The sequence below is a fragment of the Maylandia zebra genome, linkage group LG5 (genome assembly GCF_041146795.1).
Source record: "Maylandia zebra isolate NMK-2024a linkage group LG5, Mzebra_GT3a, whole genome shotgun sequence".
NCBI lineage: Eukaryota > Metazoa > Chordata > Actinopteri > Cichliformes > Cichlidae > Maylandia > Maylandia zebra.
Window position 1 is genome coordinate 26,171,998 of NC_135171.1, and position 12,148 is coordinate 26,184,145.

The 12,148-nt window shown below is 42.4% G+C and overlaps 1 protein-coding gene across 1 annotated transcript; it reads left to right on the forward strand.

Annotated features, from left to right (window-relative positions):
* The first annotated feature begins 698 nt into the window (after positions 1-698).
* On the forward strand, positions 699-8,201 carry LOC112434847 (uncharacterized). The gene is made up of 12 exons (XM_076884434.1): positions 699-740; positions 2,011-2,082; positions 2,251-2,352; positions 3,241-3,312; positions 3,481-3,582; positions 4,456-4,527; positions 4,696-4,797; positions 5,686-5,757; positions 5,926-6,027; positions 6,907-6,978; positions 7,147-7,248; positions 8,115-8,201. Exons 1-12 carry the CDS (start codon positions 699-701, stop codon positions 8,199-8,201), a joined length of 999 nt encoding a protein of 332 aa, XP_076740549.1.
* The last annotated feature ends 3,947 nt before the right edge of the window (positions 8,202-12,148 follow it).

Sequence of the window (12,148 nt, forward strand, 5' to 3'; positions counted from 1 at the left end):
ATTTCACATTTCGACTCCATTGCCCTCTACTCCTCAGCCATTTGCAGTTTTTGCTAAGCTCTCTGGGTCACTGAAAAACTTCCAATGTCAGGCTTTCCTCTTTTTGCACTTCTGAGATAAAATTCTGCGTGCACATCCAGCCTCTCCCATAAGTAATGTGCATTACTTAAAAAAAACCCCACTGAAAATCATTTGAATATCTTCTTGGGAAAATGGTTCTGTAAGTGGGACGAGACCCTGTTGAACTGTCGAGATGTGAGCAAGGGCACAGCGAAGGGACAACAGCAAGATAAAGTGTCTCTGTTTGCTTTGTGCATGTCAATGTGTGTAATGGAAAGAAAGAGGGAAAATCATTTGCACGAGCCTGGATAGGAGGAGAACAGAAAACCTCGAGTAGAAGTCTTTATATTTTACTAAAGTTAAAGTAAAATGACTGTATTCATGTGAAAAAAATGCACCCGTTAAACTAGTAGTTTCTGTAAATCAGGAGTGGCCAATTAATTTTCCCAAAGTGCTACATGAAAAACTAGGACTGTTTTCAAGCTTATAAACGATTAAAATAAATACTGGGCAGAACTGAGTTCAGCGAATTGAAGAGTCCCAGTTTCTCATTTGGCCCCTTGTGAAAAGTATTGGTTACTCCTTGTGTATAATATGGAAGCGATGACTTGTAGAGGGTGTACCCTGCCTATCACCTAATGGCAGGTGGGATAGGCTCCATGGGCGGAGGGATGGATATGGTATGGTTAAATAATATAACTATTAAATGAAACAACACCTTAACACAGGTCACCAAATTCAGTGTGTGTGTGTGTGTGTGTGTGTGTGTGTGTGTGTGTGTGTGTGTGTGTGAGTGCGTCTATGTGGTATGGATTGACATTTGACCTGCGCTGTACCTGGGCTCCGGGGACATTTCGACTTTTTGCTGTGTATTCATGTGTCCCCCTAAAACATGACTTGTAAATGCATTTTTAAGTGTCTAAATAATATTTTTTTCTACTTCTTATGAGGTCATTATTTATCTTTTGACCTGTATTTGCTTAAACTGTAGTGTAAATTCATTTATTAAACTATAATTAAAAGATTTTCTGATTTTCTTAAAAGTCCACCTATACCCCTCACCTGATTTTTGTGTATTCCAGTGTATTGCACGGCGACGTTTCGAGTTAGAGTGGATGTGTGTAGGTACTGCAATTTAATACACATTTTCAATACACACGGCCGGAAGTCATTGTGATTGGTAGGCTATATATATAGGCGGTACCTACAGGAAACGGCGCCACAACTTCTGATAACATCTGAGTGTGTGTGTGTGTGTGTGTGTGTTAACCACCCAAATGTGACTTAGGAGGACCACACTGTTATTGGGAGACTCCGTCAAAGTTTGCTTCATGGTGACATCACTCTGGTTTTAGGAGGGGTCTTCTCGTATTTCTTGACAGTTTGACCTACAGCATGCAGAGCTGACTGCATGTGCTTTGTTTCTATGTTGAAATTTTTTGAAACTCAGGCTTGAACATTAAGATAGATAGTACTATACAACTTCTTAACTTGTTTTAGGCACTTTTTACTGCTTTAGTGCATGGGCTCTCTCTGGCTGTGTACTCTGGCTTCTTCCCACAGTCCAAAGATGTAGCTTATGGGGTTAGGTTAACTGGTGATTCAAAACTGCCCTTTGGTGTGAATGCAAATGCTTGTCCTTCCATGTTAGACTGGTGATCTGTCCAGGTTGTACTGCCCTATGGTAGCTGGTATAGGCCCCAAAACTGCTACCCCACAATCCTGATAAGGATAAGTGGAAGAGGATGGATGATTGCAAAGGAATCAGTTGTTAACTATTGTAGCCAGTATTTTTTTCAGAAGAAAACATTTCTTGAGTGGAAAGCCCCCCCCCCCCCCCACACACACACACACACACATGCAAATTAAAGACAGAAGCACAGGCCTGCCCAGTACAGTTGCAAGAAGAGCACTTGGTCTAATCTTTGTGCCATCTTTTCTTTGTTGCAGGATCTTGATGAAGAAATGCCTCAGCAAGGCTCAGAAGCCATGCATTCTTCTTCAGTGCAAGATTTTGAAGAGGTAACATTGACCTAGGACAGATTTTAATGAATGTTTCTCATGCACGATGTGTACCTTACGCTATTTGCCGATAGTGAAATGGTCTATTCATCCTCTTGAGTGATGCATTTTTAGTAACTGTCAGATTACTGTTCTTTTGTCTTCATTCTCTATCTGTTACACACGAAGACTGAGACCAGCCAGATTCAGAAGACTGTGAGCTGCCTAAAGCCGCAACCAAACAGCTTTCCAAACAATGATCTGGACCTGAAACATCCAGAGCCTGAAAGGGTAAATATAATCCAGTGTACCACTTAATGAACTAATAATTTAATCTATCATCATTCTTTATGGATGCTGTGTGTGTGTGTGTTTGGCAGTCACCTGGGTGTGATGTGATTTACATGGACCGTGGCTTGTAGGTCCTTTTCATTGTTTCAAAGTGCAAGTCTGGATAACATCTGAGTGTGTGTGTGTGTGTGTGTTAACCACCCAAATGTGACTTAGGAGGACCACACTGTTATTGGGGGACTCCGTCAAAGTTTGCTTCATGGTGACATCACTCTGGTTTTAGGAGGGGTCTTCTCGTATGTCTTGACAGTTTGACCTACAGCATGCAGAGCTGACTGCATGTGCTTTGTTTCTATGTTGAAATTTTTTGAAACTCAGGCTTGAACATTAAGATAGATAGTACTATACAACTTCTTAACTTGTTTTAGGCACTTTTTACTGCTTTAGTGCATGGGCTCTCTCTGGCTGTGTACTCTGGCTTCTTCCCACAGTCCAAAGATGTAGCTTATGGGGTTAGGTTAACTGGTGATTCAAAACTGCCCTTTGGTGTGAATGCAAATGCTTGTCCTTCCATGTTAGACTGGTGATCTGTCCAGGTTGTACTGCCCTATGGTAGCTGGTATAGGCCCCAAAACTGCTACCCCACAATCCTGATAAGGATAAGTGGAAGAGGATGGATGATTGCAAAGGAATCAGTTGTTAATTATTGTAGCCAGTATTTTTTTCAGAAGAAAACATTTCTTGAGTGGAAAGCCCCCCCCCCCCCACACACACACACACACACACACACACACACATGCAAATTAAAGACAGAAGCACAGGACTGCCCAGTACAGTTGCAAGAAGAGCACTTGGTCTAATCTTTGTGCCATCTTTTCTTTGTTGCAGGATCTTGATGAAGAAATGCCTCAGCAAGGCTCAGAAGCCATGCATTCTTCTTCAGTGCAAGATTTTGAAGAGGTAACATTGACCTAGGACAGATTTTAATGAATGTTTCTCATGCACGATGTGTACCTTACGCTATTTGCCGATAGTGAAATGGTCTATTCATCCTCTTGAGTGATGCATTTTTAGTAACTGTCAGATTACTGTTCTTTTGTCTTCATTCTCTATCTGTTACACACGAAGACTGAGACCAGCCAGATTCAGAAGACTGTGAGCTGCCTAAAGCCGCAACCAAACAGCTTTCCAAACAATGATCTGGACCTGAAACATCCAGAGCCTGAAAGGGTAAATATAATCCAGTGTACCACTTAATGAACTAATAATTTAATCTATCATCATTCTTTATGGATGCTGTGTGTGTGTTTGTGTTTGGCAGTCACCTGGGTGTGATGTGATTTACATGGACTGTGGCTTGTAGGTCCTTTTCATTGTTTCAAAGTGCAAGTCTGGATAACATCTGAGTGTGTGTGTGTGTGTTAACCACCCAAATGTGACTTAGGAGGACCACACTGTTATTGGGAGACTCCGTCAAAGTTTGCTTCATGGTGACATCACTCTGGTTTTAGGAGGGGTCTTCTCGTATTTCTTGACAGTTTGACCTACAGCATGCAGAACTGACTACATGTGCTTTGTTTCTATGTGGTTTGAAACTCAGGCTTGAACATTAAGATAGATAGTACTATACAACTTAACTTGTTTTAGGCACTTTTTACTGCTGGTAGTGCATGGGCTCTCTCGCTGTGTACTCTGGCTTCTTCCCACAGTCCAAAGATGTAGCTTATGGGGTTAGGTTAACTGGTGATTCAAAACTGCCCTTTGGTGTGAATGCAAATGCTTGTCCTTCCATGTTAGACTGGTGATCTGTCCAGGTTGTACTGCCCTATGGTAGCTGGTATAGGCCCCAAAACTGCTACCCCACAATCCTGATAAGGATAAGTGGAAGAGGATGGATGATTGCAAAGGAATCAGTTGTTAACTATTGTAGCCAGTATTTTTTTCAGAAGAAAACATTTCTTGAGTGGAAAGCCCCCCCCCCCCCCCCCCACACACACACACACACACACACATGCAAATTAAAGACAGAAGCACAGGCCTGCCCAGTACAGTTGCAAGAAGAGCACTTGGTCTAATCTTTGTGCCATCTTTTCTTTGTTGCAGGATCTTGATGAAGAAATGCCTCAGCAAGGCTCAGAAGCCATGCATTCTTCTTCAGTGCAAGATTTTGAAGAGGTAACATTGACCTAGGACAGATTTTAATGAATGTTTCTCATGCACGATGTGTACCTTACGCTATTTGCCGATAGTGAAATGGTCTATTCATCCTCTTGAGTGATGCATTTTTAGTAACTGTCAGATTACTGTTCTTTTGTCTTCATTCTCTATCTGTTACACACGAAGACTGAGACCAGCCAGATTCAGAAGACTGTGAGCTGCCTAAAGCCGCAACCAAACAGCTTTCCAAACAATGATCTGGACCTGAAACATCCAGAGCCTGAAAGGGTAAATATAATCCAGTGTACCACTTAATGAACTAATAATTTAATCTATCATCATTCTTTATGGATGCTGTGTGTGTGTGTGTTTGGCAGTCACCTGGGTGTGATGTGATTTACATGGACCGTGGCTTGTAGGTCCTTTTCATTGTTTCAAAGTGCAAGTCTGGATAACATCTGAGTGTGTGTGTGTGTGTGTGTGTTAACCACCCAAATGTGACTTAGGAGGACCACACTGTTATTGGGGGACTCCGTCAAAGTTTGCTTCATGGTGACATCACTCTGGTTTTAGGAGGGGTCTTCTCGTATGTCTTGACAGTTTGACCTACAGCATGCAGAGCTGACTGCATGTGCTTTGTTTCTATGTTGAAATTTTTTGAAACTCAGGCTTGAACATTAAGATAGATAGTACTATACAACTTCTTAACTTGTTTTAGGCACTTTTTACTGCTGTAGTGCATGGGCTCTCTCTGGCTGTGTACTCTGGCTTCTTCCCACAGTCCAAAGATGTAGCTTATGGGGTTAGGTTAACTGGTGATTCAAAACTGCCCTTTGGTGTGAATGCAAATGCTTGTCCTTCCATGTTAGACTGGTGATCTGTCCAGGTTGTACTGCCCTATGGTAGCTGGTATAGGCCCCAAAACTGCTACCCCACAATCCTGATAAGGATAAGTGGAAGAGGATGGATGATTGCAAAGGAATCAGTTGTTAATTATTGTAGCCAGTATTTTTTTCAGAAGAAAACATTTCTTGAGTGGAAAGCCCCCCCCCCCCCCCCCCCCCACACACACACACACACACACATGCAAATTAAAGACAGAAGCACAGGACTGCCCAGTACAGTTGCAAGAAGAGCACTTGGTCTAATCTTTGTGCCATCTTTTCTTTGTTGCAGGATCTTGATGAAGAAATGCCTCAGCAAGGCTCAGAAGCCATGCATTCTTCTTCAGTGCAAGATTTTGAAGAGGTAACATTGACCTAGGACAGATTTTAATGAATGTTTCTCATGCACGATGTGTACCTTACGCTATTTGCCGATAGTGAAATGGTCTATTCATCCTCTTGAGTGATGCATTTTTAGTAACTGTCAGATTACTGTTCTTTTGTCTTCATTCTCTATCTGTTACACACGAAGACTGAGACCAGCCAGATTCAGAAGACTGTGAGCTGCCTAAAGCCGCAACCAAACAGCTTTCCAAACAATGATCTGGACCTGAAACATCCAGAGCCTGAAAGGGTAAATATAATCCAGTGTACCACTTAATGAACTAATAGTTTAATCTATCATCATTCTTTATGGATGCTGTGTGTGTGTTTGTGTTTGGCAGTCACCTGGGTGTGATGTGATTTACATGGACTGTGGCTTGTAGGTCCTTTTCATTGTTTCAAAGTGCAAGTCTGGATAACATCTGAGTGTGTGTGTGTGTGTTAACCACCCAAATGTGACTTAGGAGGACCACACTGTTATTGGGAGACTCCGTCAAAGTTTGCTTCATGGTGACATCACTCTGGTTTTAGGAGGGGTCTTCTCGTATTTCTTGACAGTTTGACCTACAGCATGCAGAACTGACTACATGTGCTTTGTTTCTATGTGGTTTGAAACTCAGGCTTGAACATTAAGATAGATAGTACTATACAACTTAACTTGTTTTAGGCACTTTTTACTGCTGGTAGTGCATGGGCTCTCTCGCTGTGTACTCTGGCTTCTTCCCACAGTCCAAAGATGTAGCTTATGGGGTTAGGTTAACTGGTGATTCAAAACTGCCCTTTGGTGTGAATGCAAATGCTTGTCCTTCCATGTTAGACTGGTGATCTGTCCAGGTTGTACTGCCCTATGGTAGCTGGTATAGGCCCCAAAACTGCTACCCCACAATCCTGATAAGGATAAGTGGAAGAGGATGGATGATTGCAAAGGAATCAGTTGTTAACTATTGTAGCCAGTATTTTTTTCAGAAGAAAACATTTCTTGAGTGGAAAGCCCCCCCCCCCCCCCCCCCCCCCCCCCCCCCCACACACACACACACATGCAAATTAAAAACAGAAGCACAGGCCTGCCCAGTACAGTTGCAAGAAGAGCACTTGGTCTAATCTTTGTGCCATCTTTTCTTTGTTGCAGGATCTTGATGAAGAAATGCCTCAGCAAGGCTCAGAAGCCATGCATTCTTCTTCAGTGCAAGATTTTGAAGAGGTAACATTGACCTAGGACAGATTTTAATGAATGTTTCTCATGCACGATGTGTACCTTACGCTATTTGCCGATAGTGAAATGGTCTATTCATCCTCTTGAGTGATGCATTTTTAGTAACTGTCAGATTACTGTTCTTTTGTCTTCATTCTCTATCTGTTACACACGAAGACTGAGACCAGCCAGATTCAGAAGACTGTGAGCTGCCTAAAGCCGCAACCAAACAGCTTTCCAAACAATGATCTGGACCTGAAACATCCAGAGCCTGAAAGGGTAAATATAATCCAGTGTACCACTTAATGAACTAATAATTTAATCTATCATCATTCTTTATGGATGCTGTGTGTGTGTGTGTTTGGCAGTCACCTGGGTGTGATGTGATTTACATGGACCGTGGCTTGTAGGTCCTTTTCATTGTTTCAAAGTGCAAGTCTGGATAACATCTGAGTGTGTGTGTGTGTGTGTGTGTGTTAACCACCCAAATGTGACTTAGGAGGACCACACTGTTATTGGGAGACTCCGTCAAAGTTTGCTTCATGGTGACATCACTCTGGTTTTAGGAGGGGTCTTCTCGTATTTCTTGACAGTTTGACCTACAGCATGCAGAACTGACTACATGTGCTTTGTTTCTATGTGGTTTGAAACTCAGGCTTGAACATTAAGATAGATAGTACTATACAACTTAACTTGTTTTAGGCACTTTTTACTGCTGGTAGTGCATGGGCTCTCTCGCTGTGTACTCTGGCTTCTTCCCACAGTCCAAAGATGTAGCTTATGGGGTTAGGTTAACTGGTGATTCAAAACTGCCCTTTGGTGTGAATGCAAATGCTTGTCCTTCCATGTTAGACTGGTGATCTGTCCAGGTTGTACTGCCCTATGGTAGCTGGTATAGGCCCCAAAACTGCTACCCCACAATCCTGATAAGGATAAGTGGAAGAGGATGGATGATTGCAAAGGAATCAGTTGTTAACTATTGTAGCCAGTATTTTTTTCAGAAGAAAACATTTCTTGAGTGGAAAGCCCCCCCCCCCACACACACACACACACATGCAAATTAAAAACAGAAGCACAGGCCTGCCCAGTACAGTTGCAAGAAGAGCACTTGGTCTAATCTTTGTGCCATCTTTTCTTTGTTGCAGGATCTTGATGAAGAAATGCCTCAGCAAGGCTCAGAAGCCATGCATTCTTCTTCAGTGCAAGATTTTGAAGAGGCAACATTGACCTAGGACAGATTTTAATGAATGTTTCTCATGCACGATGTGTACCTTACGCTATTTGCCGATAGTGAAATGGTCTATTCATCCTCTTGAGTGATGCATTTTTAGTAACTGTCAGATTACTGTTCTTTTGTCTTCATTCTCTATCTGTTACACACGAAGACTGAGACCAGCCAGATTCAGAAGACTGTGAGCTGCCTAAAGCCGCAACCAAACAGCTTTCCAAACAATGATCTGGACCTGAAACATCCAGAGCCTGAAAGGGTAAATATAATCCAGTGTACCACTTAATGAACTAATAATTTAATCTATCATCATTCTTTATGGATGCTGTGTGTGTGTGTGTTTGGCAGTCACCTGGGTGTGATGTGATTTACATGGACCGTGGCTTGTAGGTCCTTTTCATTGTTTCAAAGTGCAAGTCTGGATAACATCTGAGTGTGTGTGTGTGTGTGTGTTAACCACCCAAATGTGACTTAGGAGGACCACACTGTTATTGGGGGACTCCGTCAAAGTTTGCTTCATGGTGACATCACTCTGGTTTTAGGAGGGGTCTTCTCGTATGTCTTGACAGTTTGACCTACAGCATGCAGAGCTGACTGCATGTGCTTTGTTTCTATGTTGAAATTTTTTGAAACTCAGGCTTGAACATTAAGATAGATAGTACTATACAACTTCTTAACTTGTTTTAGGCACTTTTTACTGCTTTAGTGCATGGGCTCTCTCTGGCTGTGTACTCTGGCTTCTTCCCACAGTCCAAAGATGTAGCTTATGGGGTTAGGTTAACTGGTGATTCAAAACTGCCCTTTGGTGTGAATGCAAATGCTTGTCCTTCCATGTTAGACTGGTGATCTGTCCAGGTTGTACTGCCCTATGGTAGCTGGTATAGGCCCCAAAACTGCTACCCCACAATCCTGATAAGGATAAGTGGAAGAGGATGGATGATTGCAAAGGAATCAGTTGTTAATTATTGTAGCCAGTATCTTTTTCAGAAGAAAACATTTCTTGAGTGGAAAGCCCCCCCCCCCCCCACACACACACACACACATGCAAATTAAAGACAGAAGCACAGGACTGCCCAGTACAGTTGCAAGAAGAGCACTTGGTCTAATCTTTGTGCCATCTTTTCTTTGTTGCAGGATCTTGATGAAGAAATGCCTCAGCAAGGCTCAGAAGCCATGCATTCTTCTTCAGTGCAAGATTTTGAAGAGGTAACATTGACCTAGGACAGATTTTAATGAATGTTTCTCATGCACGATGTGTACCTTACGCTATTTGCCGATAGTGAAATGGTCTATTCATCCTCTTGAGTGATGCATTTTTAGTAACTGTCAGATTACTGTTCTTTTGTCTTCATTCTCTATCTGTTACACACGAAGACTGAGACCAGCCAGATTCAGAAGACTGTGAGCTGCCTAAAGCCGCAACCAAACAGCTTTCCAAACAATGATCTGGACCTGAAACATCCAGAGCCTGAAAGGGTAAATATAATCCAGTGTACCACTTAATGAACTAATAATTTAATCTATCATCATTCTTTATGGATGCTGTGTGTGTGTTTGTGTTTGGCAGTCACCTGGGTGTGATGTGATTTACATGGACTGTGGCTTGTAGGTCCTTTTCATTGTTTCAAAGTGCAAGTCTGGATAACATCTGAGTGTGTGTGTGTGTGTTAACCACCCAAATGTGACTTAGGAGGACCACACTGTTATTGGGAGACTCCGTCAAAGTTTGCTTCATGGTGACATCACTCTGGTTTTAGGAGGGGTCTTCTCGTATTTCTTGACAGTTTGACCTACAGCATGCAGAACTGACTACATGTGCTTTGTTTCTATGTGGTTTGAAACTCAGGCTTGAACATTAAGATAGATAGTACTATACAACTTAACTTGTTTTAGGCACTTTTTACTGCTGGTAGTGCATGGGCTCTCTCGCTGTGTACTCTGGCTTCTTCCCACAGTCCAAAGATGTAGCTTATGGGGTTAGGTTAACTGGTGATTCAAAACTGCCCTTTGGTGTGAATGCAAATGCTTGTCCTTCCATGTTAGACTGGTGATCTGTCCAGGTTGTACTGCCCTATGGTAGCTGGTATAGGCCCCAAAACTGCTACCCCACAATCCTGATAAGGATAAGTGGAAGAGGATGGATGATTGCAAAGGAATCAGTTGTTAACTATTGTAGCCAGTATTTTTTTCAGAAGAAAACATTTCTTGAGTGGAAAGCCCCCCCCCCCCCCCCCCCCCCCCCCCCCCCCACACACACACACACACACACATGCAAATTAAAGACAGAAGCACAGGCCTGCCCAGTACAGTTGCAAGAAGAGCACTTGGTCTAATCTTTGTGCCATCTTTTCTTTGTTGCAGGATCTTGATGAAGAAATGCCTCAGCAAGGCTCAGAAGCCATGCATTCTTCTTCAGTGCAAGATTTTGAAGAGGTAACATTGACCTAGGACAGATTTTAATGAATGTTTCTCATGCACGATGTGTACCTTACGCTATTTGCCGATAGTGAAATGGTCTATTCATCCTCTTGAGTGATGCATTTTTAGTAACTGTCAGATTACTGTTCTTTTGTCTTCATTCTCTATCTGTTACACACGAAGACTGAGACCAGCCAGATTCAGAAGACTGTGAGCTGCCTAAAGCCGCAACCAAACAGCTTTCCAAACAATGATCTGGACCTGAAACATCCAGAGCCTGAAAGGGTAAATATAATCCAGTGTACCACTTAATGAACTAATAATTTAATCTATCATCATTCTTTATGGATGCTGTGTGTGTGTGTGTTTGGCAGTCACCTGGGTGTGATGTGATTTACATGGACCGTGGCTTGTAGGTCCTTTTCATTGTTTCAAAGTGCAAGTCTGGATAACATCTGAGTGTGTGTGTGTGTGTGTGTGTTAACCACCCAAATGTGACTTAGGAGGACCACACTGTTATTGGGAGACTCCGTCAAAGTTTGCTTCATGGTGACATCACTCTGGTTTTAGGAGGGGTCTTCTCGTATTTCTTGACAGTTTGACCTACAGCATGCAGAACTGACTACATGTGCTTTGTTTCTATGTGGTTTGAAACTCAGGCTTGAACATTAAGATAGATAGTACTATACAACTTAACTTGTTTTAGGCACTTTTTACTGCTGGTAGTGCATGGGCTCTCTCGCTGTGTACTCTGGCTTCTTCCCACAGTCCAAAGATGTAGCTTATGGGGTTAGGTTAACTGGTGATTCAAAACTGCCCTTTGGTGTGAATGCAAATGCTTGTCCTTCCATGTTAGACTGGTGATCTGTCCAGGTTGTACTGCCCTATGGTAGCTGGTATAGGCCCCAAAACTGCTACCCCACAATCCTGATAAGGATAAGTGGAAGAGGATGGATGATTGCAAAGGAATCAGTTGTTAACTATTGTAGCCAGTATTTTTTTCAGAAGAAAACATTTCTTGAGTGGAAAGCCCCCCCCCACACACACACACACACACATGCAAATTAAAAACAGAAGCACAGGCCTGCCCAGTACAGTTGCAAGAAGAGCACTTGGTCTAATCTTTGTGCCATCTTTTCTTTGTTGCAGGATCTTGATGAAGAAATGCCTCAGCAAGGCTCAGAAGCCATGCATTCTTCTTCAGTGCAAGATTTTGAAGAGGTAACATTGACCTAGGACAGATTTTAATGAATGTTTCTCATGCACGATGTGTACCTTACGCTATTTGCCGATAGTGAAATGGTCTATTCATCCTCTTGAGTGATGCATTTTTAGTAACTGTCAGATTACTGTTCTTTTGTCTTCATTCTCTATCTGTTACACACGAAGACTGAGACCAGCCAGATTCAGAAGACTGTGAGCTGCCTAAAGCCGCAACCAAACAGCTTTCCAAACAATGATCTGGACCTGAAACATCCAGAGCCTGAAAGGGTAAATATAATCCAGTGTACCACTTAATGAACTAATAATTTA